This window comes from Schistocerca americana, chromosome 11, assembly GCF_021461395.2.
Source record: "Schistocerca americana isolate TAMUIC-IGC-003095 chromosome 11, iqSchAmer2.1, whole genome shotgun sequence".
NCBI lineage: Eukaryota > Metazoa > Arthropoda > Insecta > Orthoptera > Acrididae > Schistocerca > Schistocerca americana.
The window spans coordinates 52983026-53007780 of NC_060129.1; the positions used below are offsets into that span (position 1 = coordinate 52983026).

Sequence of the window (24755 nt, forward strand, 5' to 3'; positions counted from 1 at the left end):
TCTGAAGTTACTGTTAATATTGTATGCAAGGTCATTAATATACGCTATGAACAGCAAGAGCCTAACACACTTCCCTGGGGCACATCTGAAGTTATTACTACATGTAACGACGACTCTCCATCCAAAATAACATGCTGCATCCTCCCCACCAAAATTCCTCATTCCAGTTGCAAAGTTAAATTAATACTCCATATGAATGTACTTTTGATAACAAGCACAGGTGTGGTACTGAGTCAGATGCTTTTCGAAAATCAATAAATACTGCATCTACCTGACTGCCTTGATCCAAAGATTTTAGTATGTCACGTGAGAAAAGAATGAGTTGGATTTCACATGACTGATATTTTCGGAATCCTTGCTGACTGGCAAGGAGGAGGTAATTCTTTTCGAGATACCTCATCATGTTTAGGCTCGGAGTATGTTCTAAGATCCTAAACCAAATGGATGTCAAGGATGCTGGACTATAACTTTGTGGATTACTTCTACTACCATCTTATAGATGGACGTGACCTGTGCTTTCTTCAAACTACTAGGCGCCATGTTTTGTTTGAGGCATCTGTGACAGATTTTAGTTAGAAGGGGGGCTAACTTACCGTAAATTCGGTGTAGAATCTGACAGGGATTCCATTGGGCCCTCGAGCTTTACTCAAGTATAACGATTTCAGTGGTTTATCAGCACCACTGACACTAGTACTTACTTCCCTCATCTTTTCAGTGTTATGAGGACTAAAGTGGGACATTTCTCCTGGGTTTTTCTTTGAAATGGAAAATCTGAAAACAGAGTTAAGCATTTCAGATTTTGCTTTGCTACCCTCAGTTTCAGTTCCTGTTTCCTTCGCTAGGAACTGGACAGTAACTTTTGTGCCACTAACAGCCTTTACATACCACCAGAATTGCTTTGGGGTTTGTGAAATATCATTTGACAACAATGCCCGGTAATTCCTCCCCATCAGTACGTGAGGTCTGCCTGGTCTCGGTTTATCTATGTTTATTCTTTCATAGCTCCACGTCAGAGTCACAGCATCGATATTCGACGTGGGCAGCTGACACAACATTTGACAATATTCTGCTGCGGCAGTCATTGAAAGCCTCACACATTGATCTCTTGACAGACAAATGCGTTTTATTCAGCAATTCTCTAGCTACAGCTCTATGCTTTGTTTTACATCTGTGACACAGTAGTCTCGATTTCTTTAGCTGTGTCTTTACAGTAACTGTATACTGTAGAGATTGCCTCCCATTATGAACTGTTCTACTGGGTACATATCTGTCCAGCGCATGCTCAACTATTCTTTTAAACTTGAGCCAGCATTCCTCTACATACTGCTGCCCTGTGCTTAAACTTTCAGTTCCTCATAGAGATACGACACTACTAATTTTTTTTATGTACTTTACTGAATACTGTTTCACTTATTCTTTGTACTCTGTTAGTCATTTGCTGCCAGAGCCATATCAAGTTCACTGATGTGGACATCCTCAAAGAGGTTAGGTCTATTTGTTGCCGTTAGAAACAATATATTTTCATCATGAGTTAGGTTTCTAACTGTCTGTTCTAGTTAGTTTTCAGAGAAGGCAACGGGACCGATGACCTCACTGTTTGGCCTCCTCCCCCAAATTAACCAACAAACGACTTTAATTTTTTTCCTAGCAGATATGCAGCTCTGATTCCAAGAATGTTAGAACGACCTCTGTGGTAGGTTTTTTCTTCCGCATTTATTGACTTTGACAACAGCAGCAGATGGTTGTAGACTTGTTGAGTTTAGTAGTTCGTGTCATACGTTTGTACGGTATTATGATGCGTTTTCTGTGTAACATGTAAGTGATTTGATGGTGGAGACAGGAAATCACGGAAAGACGCATATTGAGTGTGGCAGTAAGTCAATACTTAATTATCATTACAGCTAACTGCCTCGAATGAAGTAGTTTGCCAATGCCTTGTAATGATGCTATCGTAACTGTTCGTACAGTTATTATATCGGTTTAATTTCATTAATTGGGCACATTTGAATGACAAGTTTGTTCCACATTTAATTCTTGTATCATCTTTGGCGCCTCTGGTTATGGTTTGAGATAGCCTCAGAATTTAATAGGTAATTATTTCAGGTTATGTGCATCAGAACCAAACACTTGTTATTTTCAGTGATCTTAAGTTTCCGCATTGCGAGCAGGAGGTGACTAGTGTTTAGACAAACATATTAGTGCACATTACGTACCTGTGCTTTTCGGCAATTACGAAAAATACCAGATCGACGTGTTGGTATGTAATATGCTTGCTGTTTTCGTTTTGTCCGATAAAATTGCTAAATGTTTCCCGTGATTTAGCAAAAGAACCGCCAGAAATTTTGATGTTGTCTGTAATTACCGGAAAAGTGTCTATATGTGGTGGTTAGAGAAAGTGCAGGTCAATGTGAAATACTTGGTCATTGACGATAAAAGGCCCTCATGAAGTTCACACGCCCGCTGCATTCGTATTGTTGTATTTACTTGTGCATGCGAAGTTCGGTAACAATTTTTGTGAAGGAAGGAATAGGGACAGTAAGAGTTCACTGTAATCTGATCTGTAGTTCGCCCGGGTTGTAACGCAAACAGTTGTACTGCCAATACATTAGATTCGTTAGCACACGTTAATACTGAGTATCAGGGATTGGTTATGTTGGTATGAAAGATAATGCTGTAGAGCGAATTCATTGTGTTGCGTTTTCCATGGATTTTCAATGTGCCTATGTGCTCCATAGTTTAGTAAATAGTGATAACTGTTGTTTGTAGTAATGTGCACGTTTCACTCTATGGAAGGATATGGGAAATGTAATTTACTCTGTAAGGCCTAATGGGTATGTGCAATTGCCATCGACAAAAGCATCCCAAAACCACAGAACATTGTCATGGGTACGCTTATGAGAAAGTAATTTCACTAAATCTTGTTAGAGGAATTTAATAAGTGTTAAATCTAGACAGTCAAGAATCATTTATTTTTCCATGCAACGTTCAGGCAGCAGTGTGTGTTTTTTAGTGACTGGGTAAAGATTGCAGCATTACGCTATATTGAGTTGATAATGTTGAATATAGATGACTGTATAAGGAAACTGTTGTTAAAAATACATACTAAACTGACTGAAAAAGAAGAAAGTTCTGTCTGTATGGGTGGATTTTCATGTTCTGCTTTTTTGAATACCATGAGCAAATGTGGGTTTATAGATTGATTGAAGGTGCAGCCAGTATCATTGAGAAATAATTCTTTTCTGTCCTTGCATACGTTGCTAAGAACATAATTATAAACCTCTTACATTATTCTGTATTTTAAGGAATTTGCAGGATACATTGACAGGCTTAGATATAGCCCAAGACTCATTTTAATCTTTTATTCTTCATATGTAAAATTGTCTACAGTAAATAGATTTGTCTGGTAAATTCACTTTTAGTAGCTTCACATGACACTTAGAAATTTATGTGGAAAAAGCAAGATATGTCAGCTACCATATTCAGAATAGGATTGTATACCACAAGCAAATGCTACTAACAGCAGTAACTGTAAGTCACTTGTTTCCATTGTGTGTGGTTTTTGTTTTCTGTCAAATTGAGTTATGTTTTCCATTAATGACAGTGAGGCTTCAGAGTCCTTATCACCAGCAAATTGTAAATCAGTTCTTTTTATTAGGTTTTTTGTTCCTCAGCCAGTTTTAAATTTTTAATATGCATTGACTCGTTTGCTGCAGCCAGAAAATGCTGCCTGTGCACTATGTTGAATAGTAACAATTTAAACAAAATCACTTTTGCTTTCTTGATTTTCAGTGGATTAGGAGAGCACTCATGGACTCCAAGGGAACTAGTTGGCTGAAAAAAGAGAAGAATGAAGTATATGCTGAACCAGGCTCCTTCGTAAATAGCTTCTTGTGTTTTTTACCATTGTTTCATTAATTTCTGTGTGCCATGTGGTGTGTAAACAAGCAGATTACCTTCCCTGTTGTTTGTCAGATGAAATATTTGGTACTGGCTGTTGGTTTTGATTCTTGACCAAACGAAGTTGTGACTCTTGGCTGTGCAACATATTTGCAATGGATTGGTATCTTGTAGTATATAATGCTGCTCTCCAATATTTAGTTTGTTTTAAAATTTCTGTAGCTTATTGTTAGTGTGATGTTGGTGTGTCAGTAGTTAATGATCAGTTTTGTTGTCTACTAGGAAATTGTCACATGTTCTTGAATTATTGTGGTGTTTGCAATCACCTGTTACAAATTAATTTTCTACTTTGATATTTAGTTTGTTGTGTTGTTAATGTCTAGATTTGTTCCTTTCTTAGAAAGTGGTATTATTAATGGATATGATAAAGTAATATTTGAGTAGGACTTTACGTGCTAGAGTACAGATGATTCAGCTGCTACTGTAGATCAGTTGTATGGCTTGCTGGATGAATTGATCAGATGCTCTATTTGTGGTCAGTTTTTAAGTTGAGCATAGTTGCTTTCTCAGACAAGAAGGATATATATCTGTGGATTTATTGCAAAGACAATATTTGGCAGTCTATTTGTCATGGTGCCTGATGGAGAAATTTAAACTCATGGCCTACAATATTGTTTTCCTGGTGCATTATTTTTGCTATTGCTCATCTAATTGGTTTTCTGCACTCAGTGTTCTTGTTAGCAATATTACTGTTCTTGATCAGTTTTTCATTTGGGGGTAGATATTCAGAATCTATTAAATATAGGGAAGTGGTAGGTGACAGAGCTGTTGTTGAAATCCTTTGAGGAGCTTAAATACTATTAAATGAAAGAGTAGTTGGTAGTGTAATTTACAACCCTAAGAAGGAAATTGTGGTAATGCTGATACTGAAAGAGTAAAGGAGTGTTACAGTTTTAACTACGGAATGTTTGCAATGCTCTTTAACCAGTAGATTTTCACATTACCACTCTAAATATTTGGTAACACACAAATTACTTAAATGTTAGTATACTGACAGTTAAACTGTGTAGGCTCAAATATGACACATCTGTAACACACAACATATGCCTACAGATTTGGTGCTCATAAAAGAAATAATTATAGCAGAATGTCACTGTCAGCTTCTGGCAAATTAAAACATGCTAAAGCTACTGTTAGAGCTCACTTCTTGATTCAGTATTTCTGAGATCAGCTGGATTTGAAGTTCCCAGTGTGTGACCATCAACATTCTACGGATAATTCTCTCCTCATTAACTCATTTTGAAAATATATTGTTCATTCCTTTCTTCATCAAAGTGCTGTAATTAATTTGTGTTTTTGTAGCTAGATCAAGGAAGAAAGCCTTTGTACTTTGAAAGGGCACGGCCGACTTCCTTCCCCATCCTTCCCTAATCTGATGAGACCAATGACCTCGCAGTTTGGCCTCTTCCCTCAAACAATCCAACCCCTAACCCCTTTGTACTTTCAATGTCTCACTTACCTTTCTTTCTATGAACTTGAACTTGGTGTGTGTAGTGTCTTGCTCATATTCAGGATGTTCATTCTTCTCTTGGTACTGTAGGTCTAGCATTGATCTCAAAATGTAAGCAGTTGGTAAAGGCAAGTCATCGTAGATTTAGCACACATGCCTTTGGTGTTCGTCTTCTTATCACTTCTTTTTGGAACAACTACAGAAGTGACGACTACAATGCACTTTCATATCATGTGATACATCTTTATTGTAAATGTATCTGTTTTTCCATTAGCTCAAAGCTGTGTGACTGAGCAGTCGCTGTTCCAGCTTTTCATGTGAGGTTGTATCTGAACTGGTCCACCAGTGAAAAGCAAAACTCAGTTGCCGACAACTCAGGTGCCTCAGTTACATTTTCCAAAGAACAGAGAAAGTAGAATCAAACACAGAAAATGTCAGGATAGAATAATGGTATACAAGGGATACATTTGTACTCAACACATTGAGGAGGCCTTTGGTTTCAGGTAGGTAGAATCAATTGACTGCTAAATATGTAAGCTTTTGGACAAAGTCATTCATATGAAGTACAGAACAACACTAGATCATGAATACATCTAATGCAAGCAGAAATCTGTTGGCAGGACTGGTGACGTAAAGAGGTGCTGTGGGGTGGGAAGTGAGGGATAGCAGGGTACGGGTGGAGGTGATGCTGTGTTGACTGTGGGATTGGTCAAGGACATAGGGTGACAGAATATGGCTTCTAGGTGCAGTATTGGGAGGCTTTACGTTGGGGGGGGGGGGGAGAGTTGTGGGGCAGGTGTGTGCACTGCTCAGTGCTAGAATGAGAGCATGGTAGGGAATAGGTGGGGCGGAGCAAACAGACTAGCAAACATTGATGCTATTGGGGGGGGGGGGGGGGGTTATGGGGATGAGTGGTATGTTGTAGGAAGAGTTTCCATTTTGTACAATTTAGGAAAGTGCTATCATCCTCTATGATCACATCCCCCAACACACATGACTTTGTCAGTGAGCAGTACCTTCCTCAGTGTCTGACTGTCTCCTAACCTACGGCCCATTCCTGGTCGCCATGTCCAACTACATTCTCACACACAATTACTTCTCTATTGAAGGGATTGCCTACAAACAAATCTGCAGTACATCAAAGGCCAACTGTATGTCACCATGTTCTGAAAATTTATTCGTAGGCCACCTCGAGGATTCCTTACTAACCACCCAGAATCACAAACTGCTCACCAGATCAAGATTCATTGATGACATTTTTGTGATCTTCTTGGTTTGTTTATTGAACTTGATCTGATTAAGTCCATCAGACCCTCTATTAAATTGGACCATGGTTTCCCTTTTTATATCATATTTTTCTGAAACTAAGTTTTAATATGGCTAATAGTATTACAATGATTTGAGTGTCTGAAGTAGCAGTGTCAGTGAATAATACTATGAACTAAAAGTTAATACTGGCAGTACTTCTACTTCTGCAGTTGCTACCACTAGTGGTTCTGGTAGTAGTGGTGGTGATGAAAGAATTTGTAGGTGTGCAAGGTAGACTTTTTCTGGTGCAGTGTGTTACGGGGAAAGGAAATGTAAGGAGACTCCACCAGCTAAGAATATTGGGAAACAACGTGGTTTGAATCAAATGCCAAGGCTCACACTGAGGCGTGCACAGCCTAAAATTTCCTTTACAGCCTGTTCCCAAAAACGGAATTCCCATGCCTTGTCTTGTCAGTCACAAATACAGAATCGTCTGATTCCACCCATCTGCTTTGACACATGACGTCACAAATATGGCGGAAACGACCATACACAAAGACTCCAATATGGCGCCTATGATGTCATTACATAAACATGACCACTAACACGAAAATACAATTAAAACTAACACACACATTCCACAAAAACCCAAGGAAACTAACGGGGACTAGTGTAGCAGGGGATACAACCCGTCGGCTTTGGACAATGACGTCACAAGTCGCCAAACGAGAAGCGATTCTTCTTAGTGTTGTAGCTCCCTTCAGTAGCTGATAAGTGTTTTTTGGCTTTTAAAAAAAAAATCTCACGAGATAGAGTAAACAAATCCACTTTATTAAGCAATCAGTAAAAAAAACGAAACTGAAACATAACAGCAAAAGTGAAAATGGTAAACTGCTCTCTGGCGACTTGTGACGTCATTGTCCAAAGCCGACGGGTTGTATCCCCTGCTACACTAGACCCAACTAACGGGACAAGTGTGGGAAATTGGGGGTTTTTGGGTGGGGACAAAGTAAATAAAAACAAATATACACACACCACCATACTAAACCACACAAAACGACAAAAAAAGGCACAAAACTACTCAAATTCCACTAAACACAATATACAGTGGAATCGGACATTTCGCTTGATCTACGTAGCTCAACAGCAGCTCCCGATCCCACAAATTGGAATCGAACATTTCCCTTCACCTGTTATCCTTAAGACACCTCCACATATAGCCATCCCTGATCAGAGATGACAGAAGTTTAGTAAACCACATTTCTTCACAACATACTGAACACTTCAAGACTTCATCCAAAAATCCGAATAGTTGAAGAAATTTTATTAGAGACAATGCACTGTCCCCAATCATCGCTGACAACCAAAAACTGTTGACCCTGCCAGTCATATCCATACCTACCAAAGACATAAAAAAAGCAGTTTACCAAAATTAACACACGCCAATAAAAAAAAGTAACATTGACATAAGAAAACCAAAATTGTTAACTCCCTGAAAAATATTCCGCTGAAAGCACAGTCACTACCAATACCACACACATGCAATGCTACCATGCAAATGAACATCATACGCCACGTAACACGCTACCCATAAACACACCACCAGAGAGAACCACCAACCGCAACAATACACCACCTATAAACTCGCCACACATGCAAACTAAACCAAAAACATCACCTAACACACAACTCATGAACACACCACCAGAGAGCACCACCGATCACATCAGAACACCTACAAATACGCCACTCTCACAAACTAAATTCCACACCGCCATGATGTCAAACACCACAATAGCCTTAAGTCACGGGTCAAAGCCGACAGGTGGGATCAGACACTTTGGTCGACCCCCATCTCCCACATACTCCTAGAGTAGCACTCGCCTTGCAAGTCAGTACTACCCATGACTGAAGCAACTGAATCACATTTTCTGTCGGGATTTACCCTGCCTCTCATGCCTTGAAATCGGGAATAATCTCTCCACCCTTCACACAGTTGTTTTGTCTCCAATTGAACTGATAAGATATTCTTGCTCATCGCTACTCCAGCCCTGCTTCCAACCTCTTGCCTCATGTCTCATATCCCTGAAACAGAGCTACATGCAGGACATGCATGTTTCCTGCAGCCCTGTCAGACATCTGCAACACAAAGGCAGGGCTACCTGTGAAAGCAACCCTGTGATTGGCAACTACCCACCTGCAGCCACTGTGCTGTATCCTACGTAGGCATGACAACTAAATCGCTCTGTCTGCAGGAGTGACCAGTGGCAAAGTGTGGCCAAGAAAGCTGGACCACCCACTTGCTGGAAGTGCCCCCAGCATGATGTGGTTCACTTCAGTGACTGCTTCACAGCTTGCTCCAACTGGATTCTATGTTCTAACACAACATATTATTTCCTGTAACCTCTCTAGACTCAGCCTATGCTAGTCCATGTCCTCTACCCATGTCCCCTTTTCCTGCTCTCAATTCAGCACCCCCCCAGGGGGTCCACAACTCTTTCGTGGATACGTGCGTGGCGAGCACGGGGCCCCGAGCCATTGCAGCCTTCTTTCTCTCCCGGGCTGCATTTCCTTTCCCTTCCCCTCCTTTCCCCTCCATACCCCTTTCCCCTCGCCCTCTCCTCTCCCTCTATTGGTGTCCTTGCTTATGTTGGCCCCCGCTATCCTCCTGGTTCTGTTGGTTTTACACTCCGGCTTTGTTGCGTAATCATCTCCTCCTTTTGGCATTCCTTGGTCCCCTCTGGGGTTTGACCTCCATTCCAAAATTTCTCTTCCGTAGTGTGAGCCATTTGGGGAAGAGCACCTTACCTAGTGTCTCCGACGTGTGCCCTCCTAGTACATTCCACCTTTTTTTTTACGTCGTTGTCTGATGCTAGGGTGCATAGCCAGCACGGTAGCCAGCCCGTGTGGTGGGGTCGCTATGTACCCTTTTGGTTGAGCCCCCTGAACACACAGGGATCACACTTCTGATACCTGAGCTGTGACCTCCTCATGCATGCCTTGGAGTGGTTGCTCGTCATCCTGGAGCATCGGAACTCCCGGCAATGGCCGCCGTGCCAGACGGCCCTTGCTGTGGCTGGGTGGCGCCCGTGAGGAGAGCCCCTGATCGGAGTGGGTGGTATCAGGGCGGACGCTATGCAGATGAAACGCATAAGGGTCCAAACCTCTGGCCGCTCTTCTGCGGCCGTCTCTCTGCGTGGTACTGATTCCTCAAGTGCTGCTTCTCTTGCCCCTTCGGCCTTCCCTTCCGTGGCTACCCCCTGGGAGGAGGGTCAGGCCCGTCGTCTAGGGGCAAAACCTTTCCCCCGTTATCTAGTTTGCACCAGGACTGATGGAGATACTTTCACCAGTGTCAAACCTTTATTCTTTGTGGAACACATTGAAGACAAGTTCGGCGAAGTGGACTCCCTGAGCAAGATGCGGTCGGGTTCATTACTGATAAAAACTGCTTCGGCTGCCCAATCTGCGGCCCTTTGTGCCTGTACCCATCTTGGCACAATTCCCGTGTCCATTACCCCTCACCAGTCTCTAAATATGGTACAAGGTGTGATTTTTCACAGAGACCTCATCCTTCAAACTGATGAGGAACTTCGGGACAATCTCGGACGGCGGGGTGTTCACTTTGTTCGGCGTGTTCAGAAAGGTCCTAAAGATAATCGTATTGATACTGGTGCCTTTATCCTGGCCTTTGAAGGGGATACCCTTCCTGAGAAAGTTAAGATTATGGTCTATCGCTGTGATGTGAAGCCGTACATCCCACCTCCTATGCGGTGTTTTAAGTGCTTGCGTTTTGGCCACATGTCTTCTCGCTGTACCCAGGACCCTCTCTGTGGTGACTGTGGACGTCCACTCCATGAGGGGAGTCCCTGTGTTCCCCCTCCTGTATGTGTAAATTGTCATGGTAGTCATTCTCCACGTTCAGCAGATTGCCCGGTCTATAAGAAAGAAAAAAAGATACAGGAGTATAAGTCTCTTGATCGTTTAAGCTACACAGAGGCCCGTAAGAAATATGCACGATTGCACCCTGTGTCCATGACATCTAGTTACGCCTTGGTTACATCTTCATCCCTTCCTCCCCCTTCCTTACCCCCGTCCCGGACCCCTCTCCTTCCCCCCTCCCCTGCGGCTCCCACACCTTCTCCTCTGGGCGCCGCTCCCCCTCCCCAGCCGGAGAAGTGTCCCACTCCTTCGGCGTCTGCCGGTCAAGGGCGCCTCTCCCGGGATGCCCCTTCCCGGCACCTTCCAGGTCAAAGGTCTGCTGCAGCGCGGCGACCGCGAGAGCCGCGGTCTATCGGCCCCCAGGTCGCCCGGTCTCTTTCTGTTCCTGATCTTGCTGCAGCTGGCTCCATTATGCCACACAGCCCTCCTCGATCTCAGCCTGAAAAGAAGAAGAAACATAAGTCCCGGGACAAAGAGCCTCTGGTGTCACCGGAGGTCCCTTCTCCGGCTTCACAACCGGATTCTGACCTGTAGTTTATGGATGTCGCCCCCTCCTTGTCGGTGACGGGTGGGGACCCGGCGGTATGACTGGATTTAGCGTGTTCAGCCCTCATTTAAACCATCGTTCTGTGGTTCTCCAATGGAATTGTAATGGCTACTATCGTCACCTTCCGGAATTGAAATCCCTTCTTTCGTCCTACTCTGCAGCTTGTGTGGTTCTCCAGGAATCTCATTTTACTGATGCTCACTCACCGACCCTCCGTGGGTTCCGTGTTTTCTGTCGAAATCGGGTCGGACCCTTGCGGGCTTCTGGTGGCGTTTGTACGTTGGTCCGTACAGACATTGCTAGCACGTGGATTCCTCTCCAAACTACATTGGAAGCAGTTGCTGTTAGGGTCCACTTAGACTCTGCAGTCACAGTATGCAATCTTTATCTCCCTCCTGACAGGACTCTTACACCTGCTGCCTTAACCACCCTTCTTCAGCAACTTCCTCCTCCCTTCCTCCTCCTTGGGGATTTTAATGCTCATCATCCTTTGTGGGGCAGTGCCTTTCCATCTAGACGAGGTCTTCTTATCGACCAATTTATTGCAGACCACGACCTGTGCCTTCTTAATGATGGCTCCCCTACTCATTTCAGTGCTGGTCATGGTACTTTTTCTGCCATTGATCTTTCTCTTTCTTCTCCCTCTCTCCTCCCTTCATTACACTGGTCGCCACACGACGACCTTTGTGATAGTGACCATTTCCCGTTGATTATCACGCTCCCTTCCCGCTCCCCGATGGAGAGGTTACCTCGTTGGTCTTTCCACCGCGCCGATTGGCCTCTATATACTGCACAGGTCGAGTTTTCTCCCTCTTTGTCGGGTTGTATTGATGACGTCCTACGTGACGTGTCTGACGCGATTGTTCGCGCTGCTAACCTTGCTGTCCCGCGCTCATCTGGACAATTTCGTCGTCGGCAAGTCCCGTGGTGGAGTACGGCCATTGCCATTGCCATCCGTGATCGCCGTCGAGCTTTGCAACAGTTTAAGAGGCACCCATCTGTAGCCAGCCTTTCTACCTTTAAGCGCCTTCGCGCTAAAGCCCGTTATTTAATCAAACAGAGCAAGCGGATATGTTGGGAACGATTCGTTTCTTCCCTTGGTTCCACTGTCCCTCTGTCACGGGTATGGGCTACACTTCGCTCTCTCCAAGGTTGCCATCGGCAGTCCACCCTCCCAGGCCTTCACCTCCCAGATGGCATTTGTACGGACCCATTAGTTCTCGCAGAACATCTTGCAACCCATTTTGCAGTGGCATCAGCGTCGGCCTCCTATCCAGCTGCTTTCCTTCATCAAAAACAGCAGGCTGAAGCTGTCACCTTATGTTTCACCACTTGTGAGTCAGAATCTTACAACGAACCTTTCACTGAATGGGAATTTCTTTCTGCTCTATCTGCTTCTCATGATACAGCTCCTGGCCCAGATTCCATTCATAACCAGCTGCTTCAACATCTCAGTGCTCCACAACGGCACCATCTTCTTCGGGTGTTTAACCGTATCTGGCTCCAGGGTGACTTCCCTTCTCAGTGGAGGGATAGCATTGTGGTTCCTGTCCTTAAGCCTGGTCAGAACCCCCTATCTGTTGACAGCTATCGGCCAATTAGTTTGACCAATGTTGGTTGTAAGTTACTTGAACGGCTGGTAGCCCGTCGGCTCACTTGGGTCCTCGAATCTCGGGATCTATTGTCCCCTTACCAGTGTGGCTTTCGAGAGGGACGATCTCCAATCGATCATTTGCTTCGCTTGGAATCCGCAGTTCGGCAGGCTTTTTCCCAGCGCCGCCATTTGGTTGCAGTGTTTTTTGACCTTCGCAAGGCCTATGACACGGCCTGGCGCCATCACATCTTACTAACCCTTCATCAGTGGGGTCTTCGGGGCCCACTCCCGATTTTTATCCGCCAGTTCCTGATCCATCGGTCATTCAGAGTTCGAGTTGGTACTGCTTTTAGTTCTCCACGGACCCAGGAGACGGGCATCCCACAGGGTTCTGTCTTGAGTGTCCTTCTTTTCCTCATTGCTATCGATGGACTTGTGGCCTCTGTCGGTCCCTTGGTCGCCCCTGCCCTGTATGTGGACGATTTCTGCATTTGGGTTAGTTCCTCCTCGATGCCATCTGCAGAACGGCAGCTCCAGGTGGCTATACGGCGTGCCTCTGCATGGACCCTCTCCCACGGGTTTCAATTCTCTCCTTTAAAATCGCGGGTGGTCCACTTCTGTCGCCGTACTACGGTCCACCCTGATCCAGAGCTCTATCTCGCTGCACAAAGATTGCCTGTGGTTCCACAGTTTCGTTTCCTAGGTCTTCTTTTCGACAACAAGCTCACTTGGCTGCCCCATATCAGACTCCTGAAGGTAGGATGTTTCCGTAAACTCAATGTCCTTCGCTTCCTTGCCCACTCCTCCTGGGGTGCGGACCGTTTCCTCCTCCTCCGTCTTTATCGTGCTCTAGTTCTGTCACGTTTGGACTATGGTTGTCAAGTTTATGGTTCAGCTGCTCCTTCCACGCTGCACGTGCTGGATCCAGTCCACCATCGTGGTATCCGTTTGGCCACCGGTGCCTTCCCTACTAGCCCTGTTGATAGTCTCCTGGTTGAAGCTGGGATCCCCCCCCTTTCTGTTCGGCGGTCCCAGCTTCTGGTGTCTTATGCCCTTACTATCCGTTCTTCTCCCGCTCATCCTTCCTATTCTATCCTATTCCCAGACCATGGACGTCGCCCGCCTGACTCCCGCCCTCGGGCGGGTTTACCGGTTGGGCTGCGCCTTGCGTCTCTTACCCGTGATTTTCGGCTTCCTTCTTTGTCCTGTCTTCCTCGCTCCCTCCCCTCCACCCCTCCTTGGTTAGTTCCTCGGCCTCGAATTCGGATGGATCTCCGCCGCGGTCCGAAAGATTCCATCCCCCCGGTGGTGTTCCGTTCCTTTTTCCGCCAAATTTTATGGGAGTTTCGGGATGCTGTTGTTTTTTACACTGATGGCTCTAAATCTGCTGATCATGTTGGGTATGCCTTCACGTCCTTTGTTGGAACGGAAAATCATCTACTGCCACCCTCATGTGGGGTGTTTACTGCGGAATTGATGGCAATTTCCCGGGCCCTTACCTTTATTAAACAATCCCAACACAACCGCGTTTTGTTATGTACGGACTCGATGAGTGGCCTTCTTGCTATTGACCGGTGTTTTTCGCGCCATCCCTTGGTCTCTGCCATCCATGACCATCTCGCTGATCTTCACCGTGCTGCTTGTTCCATTGACTTCCTATGGGTCCCGGGCCATGTGGGTATCCCGGGTAATGAGCTCGCTGATCGTTTGGCTGGGGGAGCAGTTACTTACCCCCCGTTTTCTGTAACCCCTCCTGCAGCGGATTTACGGCTTCACATCAAATCCCACTTTGCACAGTCATGGGCCAATTCTTGGGAGGCTACTCCACTGTCTAATAAACTTCGTGCCATTAAGGTGAATACAGGCCCATGGCGTTCTTCCTTTCGCCTCTCCCGCAAGGACTCGACCACACTGTGTCGTCTCCGCATTGGCCATACCAGGCTGACCCATGGTTTCCTTTTGCGTGATGAGCCACCCCCGCTATGTGGTTGTGGAGCCTTCCAGTCAGTGGCCCACATTTTGGTTGAATGCCCCCTTCTTTTGGCTCTGCGTGCTAAGTACAGACTCCCCCACACTTTACCTTTGATGTTGGCTGACGATTCCCGGATGGTCTCTCTGGTTCTAGGTTTCCTCCGGGAGAGTGGTTTTTATTCTCAGTTTTAAAGTTTTTAATCTCCCTCTGGTGTTGGGGCAGGGCGGTGAGTGTTTGGGTGTCTCCCACTGTAGGCAGTGTTCAGAGATTCCCGATTCACCTCCCTGACCGGAATCCTCTTCTCTTTCCCTTTTACTCTGTTTTTACCCCTTCTTTTTAAGGCTTGGTTAGTTTTTCTATTCCCATACGTACTTTCTGCATTATAGCAGTTGTACCTTTTAAGTCACAGGTGGTCTTGCCTATGCTGTTTCAGCATAGTGTTGGGTTCGTTCTCTTGCCAACTTCCCTCATTTGTTTTTACTAATGACAACGTGACTGCCCTTTTACGTTTCCCCTTTATCCGTTTTATTTTTCTGACTATACTGAGATGTCCCGTTAGCAGAATGGAGTCTATTTGAAACAAGGGACTGATGACCTTGCTGTTTGGTCCCTTTAACCTCAAACAACCAACCAACCAACCATCAATTCAGCACCACACACACACACACACACACACTCTTCTTTCCTCCCAGTGCAATTACTATTTTCCCTTTCTCAATTTCTCTCCTCCCCTTCCCCTCCCACAGTACAGCTTCCCAAAACTACCTTTAGCAACTCATACTGTCTCTGCCACATCCTTGCGTGCTATCACAGAGAACACATTATCTTCCCCCCACCCCTCCTCCCACTTTTACACTGCTATCCCTCTCTCGCTGCCCTGTGCCTCCTCATATCTCACAACCCACCCTAACAGATGGTTGCTCATACCAAAAGCAGATGGTCATTCCCAGTTCCTGGAGACAGTGGCCATGTGTGTGTTTGTTGTGTTCCTGTGAATGTGTTTTCTATTTCAGAAGGGCTTTGTCCAGAACCTCAATTTTTTTAATACTGTTTCATTGTATTTGTCTGCAAGTCAGTATAGAAAGTAAACATGCCAAATTTCAAGTTAATGGGAAAGTGAACTGGAAAAAACACTGGGTGTTGTGTGCTGCCCTTAGGTTAGTTAGGTTTAAGTAGCTCTAAGTTCTAGGGGACTGATGACCATTGCTGTTAAGTCCCATAGTGCTCAGAACCATTTGAACCATTTTTTTGGAAAAAACACACCAACCAAATCTGCAAGAAAAGTCCTCAAGATTGTTCTACCTCGTGTGTAAACTGAGAGGAGTGTTTGGTTCAGATATGTGTTAATTCCCGTGATATCAGTAACATAAAAAAAAGGTCCGTGTGATATGCTAGGTGGAACATACAGTGCCATCTGTATTTTGTTTACCAGGCTTAGAATGCTACTGGTTTTTGATATCTCTGTGACTCTGCTGTTGGCATCAGGGAGAATGTGTTCCCAGAAAGCAGTTTACAAACAAGATACTGTAAGTAATGCAAAAATCCACATCCCAAAACATAGGCTAGCAAGAACAGGAAACTCTCAGTAAGTGAATGGCCTCAAAAATCTTACTTATTATTCCCTCCCTGCTTCATCCACATCATTTTAATATTTCAAATTAAAACTGTGTGATTGGCTGATAGGAAATTCATGTTGCAATTAGTTGTATGATATGGGTATTGTTGATTTTAATATTAAAGATTCTAGTTGTACCCACTGATTTCATTACACTACTGTTTTTTTATATGATGCGCATTTCGTATAAAATAGTTAATGATAAGTAAATAAAGATTATGGAAGTAGGAAATATGATTGACAATAGCAGCATAGGAAACTGAAGTACAAGATGCTAATAAATTTTCAAATATGTTGTCACTGATGATTGAAATGCACCTTACTGACTGTCACCAAGAAGGCCACTCTCTGAAAAAAATGAGTCATTTATTCTTTAGAAGTGTCATAGACTTACAATATGTGATACTTGTTTGTAATATATCTAAAATTGTCTTCTTAAAAGAACTCCTTGCAGATATTTCTTTACTATTCTCCACAGGTTCAGTTACACACATCTACCATGAAATTAAAAGAAGAATTGGATGAGAAAGTGAACCAACAGGTAAGTCTAGAATTTGTGTGACTGTATGAAATTAAGCAGTGTTATGTTATGGCTTAGTTTTGGTGAATATAATATAGATTGGCTTGATGCACTTGTCCATGTTAGTCTACCCTGTATAAACCTCTTAATCTCTGATGACTGTCACCTACTACATCCATTCGAACTTGCTTCTTGTCTTCATGCCATAGTCTCCCTCTACACTTTTTACCCTCACATATCCCTCCATTACCAAATTGACTATCCCTAGATGCCTCAGAATTGGTGCTATTAACAGGTCCCTTGTGTTAGTGAAATTGGTCCCTATGTTCCTCCATTTGTTTCATCTACCCATCAAATCTTCAGCATTCTTCTGTAGCACATTTCAGATGCTTCCATTCTCATCTTGTCTGAATTGCCTATCATTTATGTTTGACTTCCATACAGGGCTGCACTGCGAATATCTTCAGAAAGTACTTCCTAACACTTAAATTTATATGAGATGTGAACAGTCCTCTTTATTAGGCACATGTTCATTGATATTGCTAGTCTTCACTTTATTTCTTTCTTACTTCGGCCATTGTCAGTTACTTTGATGCCCAAATAGCAAAAGTTGTCTACTACTTTTACTGTCTCATTTTCTAGTCTAAACTCAACATTGCCTGATTTATTTCAGCTAGAATCCATTGCTTTTATTGATCTATGTCACACAATCTCCTTTAGTGGTGATATCCAATTTTACTGTTCAGTGTTTTACCTCCCACACATCCCTTCATTGACAGTTTCAAGATGCCTGTTTTGTTTGATAGAATTACATTGTCATTTGTAAACACACAGTTTGCTCTACTTTCTTCCAGATTTCCTTTGTGTCTTCGTCGTACAGAGTGCATATCAGATGTAGGCTACAAGCCTGTCTCATTTCCTACTCAGTGCTTCCCTTTCATGTCTTTAAAGTCTTAAAACTGGTGCCTGGTTTCTGTGAAAGTTGCAGACAAACTTCTGCTTCCTGTCTATTTATTCTGCTGCTGCCCAAATTCCAAAGAGTGCAGTCAACTCCACATTCTCAAAAGCATTTCAGTAAATCTGCAAAAGCTGTAAACACAATTTTGTCTTTCTTTAACTCGTCTCAGGTAAGCCATAGTATCAGTATTGCCTTGTGTTACATGCTCTTAGTATCCAAAGTGATCTTATGTAAGGTTAACCCTCTAAAAGCTTTTCCATTCTTGCAAGCGTGATATCTGATGGTCTGGTCTGATAGTATTCACACCTGTTATCAGCTGCCTTTCTTCGAATTTGAATTACTACATTCTGGTTGATGTATAACTTTGTTAGCTATCTCGTATCTTGCACAAAAGTGGAATAATTTTGTCATGGATGGCTTTCCCAAGTATCCCAATAATTCTGAGGGAATGTCATCAACTGCAATGCCCGCATCTCGTGGTCGTGCGGTAGCATTCTCACTTCCCACGCGCGGGTTCCCGGGTTTGATTGCTGGTGGGGTCAGGGATTTTCTCTGCCTCGTGATGGCTGGGTGTTGTGTGATGTCCTTAGGTTAGTTAGGTTTAAGTAGTTCTAAGTTCTAGGGGACTGATGACCATAGATGTTATGTCCCATAGTGCTCAGAGCCAATGTCATCAACTGCAATGGCCTTGTTAAGACTTTGCTCTTTCAGTGTTGTATCAAATTCTGGCCATATCATAATATCTCCAGTCTTGTCTACAACTACTTCCTTTCCCCTTTCTGGAGCAAGTTTGTTCCCCTTTGCCTTACAACCATTCTTGTTTAGCCATATTCCACGTTCTGTTAACATCATTCCAGTAATGTCTGTATTCCCTTTTGTCTATTTTAATAGCCACATGTTTGTATTTTCTCTTCTCATCAGTTAAATTCAGCATCTCATGAGTTGTTAAGGTATTTGTACTAGGCCTTACTTTTTACCTATGTTTCCTCCTGCCTTCACTGTTTCATCTCAAAGCTGCCTATTCATCACCCAGTGTATAATTACCCTCTATTTATCACTTGTTGCCTAATGCTCATTTTCAAACTATCAATGATTTTTGGTTCATTCAACTTACCCAAATCCCATGTACTTATATTCTACTTTTACCATTTCAACATTTCTCTCCAGTTAATAAAAACAACTCTAGCCAGAGTCCTTATCTGTCACTGGAAATGTTGTGTAGTGTACAATCCTATTTTGAAATCTTTGTTTTTGACATTACATAATCTGCTTGAAACCTTTTGGTTTCTCCATGTTATTCCACATACACAAGCTTCTTTCATGATACTTGAAACAAGTGTTTGCAGTGACTAATTCATGCAATGTGCAAAATTCTACCAGGGAGCTTCCCCCTTTCAGTCATTTATGCCATTCGATGTTCTCTTAACTATTGTGCATCCTGTTCCTACTATTGAATTTCATTACCTTCTAGAATTGGCTTTCGCCTTCCTTAGCTATTGAATAATTACTCATCAAACTTTTCCCTATTCCATTCTTCTGCTGCTCTGGTTGCCATACAAATTTCTACCACTGCTGTATTTCCTTCATGCCTACATTGCTGTTAATAATAGCTTACTCATGTTCCTATTTTCTTGCTCATTACTACGGCTCTCCCTGCATGACTCCTATTTGATTTTTTTTGTGCATAATCCTGTACCGACCTGACCAGAAGTCTTGTCCTTTCTGCCACTGCACTTCAGCTCTTACTACAACTGAATATAACCTGTAAATTTTTCCTTTTCAAAGTCTCTAACCTTCCTAGGCTGTTGTCGTCGTCGTTGTCAGTTCAGAGACTGGTTTCGTGCAGCTCTCCATACTATCCTAACCTCTGCAAGCTTCTTCATATCAAAGTACGTACTGCACATCTTTCTGAATCTGCTTAGTGTATTCATCTCTTGGTCTCTCTCTTTCACTTTTACCCTCCACACAGCCATCCTATACTAAATAGGGGGTCCATTGATGCCTCAGAACATGTCCTACCAACAGATACCTTCTTCTAGTCAAGTTATGCCACAAATTCCTCATCTCCCCGATTCTGTTCAGTACCTCCTCATTAGTTACATGATCTACCGATCTAATCTTCACCATTCTTCCATAGCACCACATTTCAAAAGCTTCTATTCTCTCTCTCTCTCTCACTCACACACACACACACACACACACACACACACACACACACACACACACATATGTGCAGGGAGCTGAGACCACACTGCCAATCTGTGCTCCCAGTTCTCTGAGACTGCGTGCGAGTGAGTGTCTACTGCTGACAAAGGCCTTAATGGCCGAAAGCCTTAATTGTGTGAATCTTTTTATTGTGCCTATCGTGAATCAGCATCACTGCTGTATCATGAGTAGCGACTTTCCTTCTCTGGTATGGTTACATTCCATCCTGGATTTTCCATTGTTTGATGTTTGCTTCTATTCTCTTCTTGTTTAAACTGTTTGTCATCCATGTTGTTGATTTCCATCATACAAGAGTACACTCCAAACAAATACTTACAGATAAGACTTCCCAACACTTAAATCTATACTCGATGTTAACAAATTTGTCTTCTTGTGAAAAGCTTTACTTGCCATTGCCACCCTACATTTTATATCCTGTGTACATTGACCATCATCAGTTATTTTGCTCCCCAAATAGGAAAACTCATATACTACTTTGTGTCTCATTTCCTAATATAAATCCCTCGGCATCACTGATTTAATTCGACTACATTCCATTATCCTCATTTTGCTTTTGTTGATGTTCATCTTATATTCTCCTTTCAAGACACTGTTCCTTCTGTTCAACTGTTCTTCCAGGTACTTCACTGTTTCTGACATAATTAAAATGTCGTCGGCAAACGTCAAATATCTTATTTCTTCTCCATGGATTTTAATTTCTGCTCAGAATTATTCTTTTGTTTTCCTCACAGCTTGCTCAGTATACAGATTCAATACCATCAGGGATAGGCTACAACCCTGTCTCACACCCTTCCCAACTGCTCTTTCCCTTTCATGCCCCTCGACTCTTTATAACTGCCATCTAGTTACTGTACAAATTGTAAATAGCCTTTCGTTCCCTGTGTTTGATCCCTGCAACATACAGAATTTGAGAGAGAGTAATGACATTAAAATTGTCAAAAGGTTCCTTCAAGCCTGCAAATGCTAGAAATATAGGTTTGCCTTTCCTTAATCTGTGTTGTAAGACAAGTTGTAGGGTCAGTACTGCCTCATGTTTTCAAACATTTCTATGGAATCCAAACTGATTTTTCCCAAGGTCAGCTTCTACCAAGGTCAGCTTCTACCAGTTTTTCCGTTCATCTGTAATGTATTCGTGTTAGTATTTTGCACCCATGACTTACCAAACTAATAGTTTGGTTATTTTCACGTCTGTTAAAACCTTCTTTCTTTGTGAGTGGAATTATTATATTCTTCTTGAAGTATGAGGGTATTTCACCTATCTCCTACATCCTAGTCACCACATGGTACAGGTCTGTCAGGGCTGGCCTTTTGAAGGCTATCAGTAGTTGTAATGGAATGTTGTACACTTTCAGGGCCTTGTTTCGACTCAGGTCTGTCACTGCTTCATCAAATTTTTCATGCAGTATCATTTCATCTTCATCTACATCCTGTTCTATTTCCATGATATTTCCCTCGAGTATATCACCCTTATATAGACCCTCTATATAATTCTTCCACCGTTCTGCTTTCTCTTATTCGCTTAGAACTGGTTTTCCATCTGAGCTCTTGATATTCATCCAAGTGCTTCTCTTTTCTCTAAAGGTCTCTTTAATTTTCCTGTAGGCAATATCTATCTTACCCCTAGTGATATATGCTTATCCTACTAAGATATGTAATACTCCACACTCAGACATATAGACTGCCTGGCCTGCTTTTCCTGATAACATCCTCCTGAGTAGACTCTGCCTGGAGATCTGAATGGGGGACTATTTTACCTCATGAATATTTTACCTAAGCTAATTTCGTGCAATAGAACTGCATGCTCTTGAGGAGAAAAACAGAGAGAGCTACAGTTTCGCTTTGCTTCCAGCCATTTGCATTATTGGCACAGGAAGTTGGTTAATGCTACAAGGCCAGGTCAGTTGATAATCCAGACCATTGCTCCTGCAACTGCTGGAAAGTATTTTGCCCCTCTTGAGGATCCATGTTTAAGTTTGATATCTCCTCAGATAATACTTATTTGTGTTTGCACCTAACACTGTTTTCAATGTTGTTGACATGCAAGCAACCCTACCTCGGCAGTGTCCATGGTTCATTTGGGGTGAGGACTGTGAACTATTGTCTAAAGTGCTGTCTCTGAGCAGGAGCAATAGTTCTAGCATGTATATCTGTAGAATTACTTCATTATCTATATGAAGATAAATTACAATTCTGTGAGACTGCATTGGTACACATACAAACGAACAGATGAAAACTGTTGCTATGTCTCAGATTTGAGGCTGTAACTCCTAGTTTAAGGATCAGTTACTTAAACTATTAGCCTAACCAAGCATGCCTCCAGGGCTGCCAAGGGGATTTCACTTGTGTGTCCTCATAGATTTTTGTCTTAGGTTCAGGATTTGAAGGTCAGTGGCCAGCCAATTATTTGGTAAAGCAGCATGATACCGTTCTCCATAAAAGTAGAAACAAGAAATGCATTTGGCAATTGAGTGATTTGTGAGTGCTGGCAAGTGTAAAAAATGTATTGTATAGTTGTCTGTAGCTGAGTGCATAGGATAATATTATGTTGTTGTTGTTGTTGTTGTTGTTGTTGTTGTTGTTGTTGTTGTTGTTGTTGTTGTTGTGGTCTTCAGTCCTGAGACTGGTTTGATGCAGCTCTCCATGCTACTCTATCCTGTGCAAGCTTCTTCATCTCCCAGTACCTACTGCAACCTACATCCTTCTTAATCTGCTTAGTGTATTCATCTCTTGGTCTCCCTCTACAATTTTTACCCTCCACGCTGCCCTCCAATACTAAATTGGTAATCCCTTGATGCCTCAGAACATGTCCTACCAACCGATCCCGTCTTCTGGTCAAGTTGTGCCACAAACTTCTCTTCTCCCCAATCCTATTCAATACTTCCTCATTACTTATGTGATCTACCCATCTAATCTTCAACATTCTTCTGTAGCACCACATTTCGAAACCTTCAATTCTCTTCTTGTCCAAACTATTTATCGTCCATGTTTCACTTCCACACAGGGCTACACTCCATACAAATAATTTCAAAACTACTTCCTGACTCTTAAATCTATACTCGATGTTAACAAATATCTCTTCTTCAGAAATGCTTTCCTTGCCATTGCCAGTCTACATTTTATATCCTCTCTACTTCGACCATCATCAGTTATTTTGCTCCCCAAATAGCAAAACTCCTTTACTACTTGAAGTGTCTCATTTCCTAATCTAATTCCCTCAGCATCGCCCGACTTAATTTGACTACATTCCATTATCCTCGTTTTGCTTTTGTTGATGTTCAATATTATAATAATCATAAAATTGGTGGTTCAGATCACACTAAGTGCTACCAGTTCTTTTAGTTTTATTTACATTCCATATGTAAAACAAATGGTAATTTTAATTCGTGCTGAGTCATACTTTTCCAATAGTTATTTTTAGTTAAAAGTTACATCAAAATGCGAGTATTGTTAAAAAATTACATTTTGGTACAAAAATGGAGAGCATCAAAAAAAAATCTCGCATGAATGTATCAAAATTTTTATTTTAATATGTCGAATGCCCCCCATGAACGATGGACCTTGCCGTTGGTGGGGAGGCTTGCGTGCCTCAGCGATACAGATGGCCGTACCGTAGGTGCCACCGCAACGGAGGGGTATCTGTTGACAGGCCAGACAAACATGTGGTTCCTGAAGAGGGGCAGCAGCCTTTTCAGTAGTTGCAGGGGCAACAGTCTGGATGATTGACTGATCTGGCCTTGTAACATTAACCAAAACGGCCTTGCTGTGCTGGTACTGCGAACGGCTGAAAGCAAGGGGAAACTACAGCCGTAAATTTTCCCGAGGACATGCAGCTTTACTGTATGATTAAATGATGATGGCGTCCTCTTGGGTAAAATATTCCGGAGGTAAAATAGTCCCCCATTCGGATCTCCGGGCGGGGACTACTCAAGAAGACATCGTTATCAGGAGAAAGAAAAGTGATGTTCTACGGATCGGAGTGTGGAATGCCCGATCCCTTAATCGGGCAGGTAGGTTAGAAAATTTAAAAAGGGCAGTGGATAGGTTAAAGTTATAGTGGGAATTAGTGAAGTTCGGTGGCAGGAGGAACAACACTTTTGGTCAGGTGATTACAGGGTTATAAATACAAAATCAAATAGGGGTAATGCAGGAGTAGGTTTAATAATGAATAAAAAAATAGGAGTGCGGGTTAGCTACTACAAACAGCAAAGTGAACGCATTATTGTGGCCAAAATAGACACAAAGCCCATGCCTACTACAGTAGTACAAGTTTATATGCCAACTAGCTCTGCAGATGATGAAGAAATTGATGAAATGTATGACGAGATAAAAGAAATTATTCAGGTAGTGAAGGGAGACGAAAATTTAATAGTCATGGGTGACTGGAATTCGTCAGTAGGAAAAGGGAGAGAAGGAAACATAGTAGGTGAATATGGATTGGGGGGAAGAAATAAAAGAGGAAGCCACCTTGTAGAATTTTGCACAGAGCATAACTTAATCATAGCTAACACTTGGTTCAAGAATCATAAAAGAAGGTTGTATACCTGGAAGAATCCTGGAGATACTAAAAGGTATCAGATAGATTATGTAATGGTAAGACAGAGATTTAGGAACCAGGTTTTAAATTGTAAGACATTTCCAGGGGCAGATGTTGATTCTGACCACAATCTATTGGTTATGAACTGCAGATTGAAACTGAAGAAACTGCAAAAAGGTGGGAATTTAAGGAGAT

The 24755-nt window shown here is 42.8% G+C and overlaps 1 protein-coding gene across 4 annotated transcripts in view; it reads left to right on the top strand.

The window, feature by feature from the left end:
- The first annotated feature begins 1737 nt into the window (after positions 1–1737).
- LOC124554005 (zinc finger protein 418-like) overlaps positions 1738–24755 on the top strand; it is a 218937-nt gene continuing 195919 nt past the window's right edge. For 3 of the 4 annotated variants that reach the window (XM_047128026.1, XM_047128024.1, XM_047128027.1), the window contains exons 1-3: positions 1738–1873; positions 3790–3876; positions 16801–16863. In XM_047128026.1, the coding sequence (XP_046983982.1) occupies positions 3808–3876; positions 16801–16863 (132 nt within the window). In that variant the 5' untranslated portion in view covers positions 1738–1873; positions 3790–3807. The remainder of the gene's footprint in view (positions 1874–3789; positions 3877–16800; positions 16864–24755) is intronic. The other variant, XM_047128025.1, reaches the window with a different exon arrangement.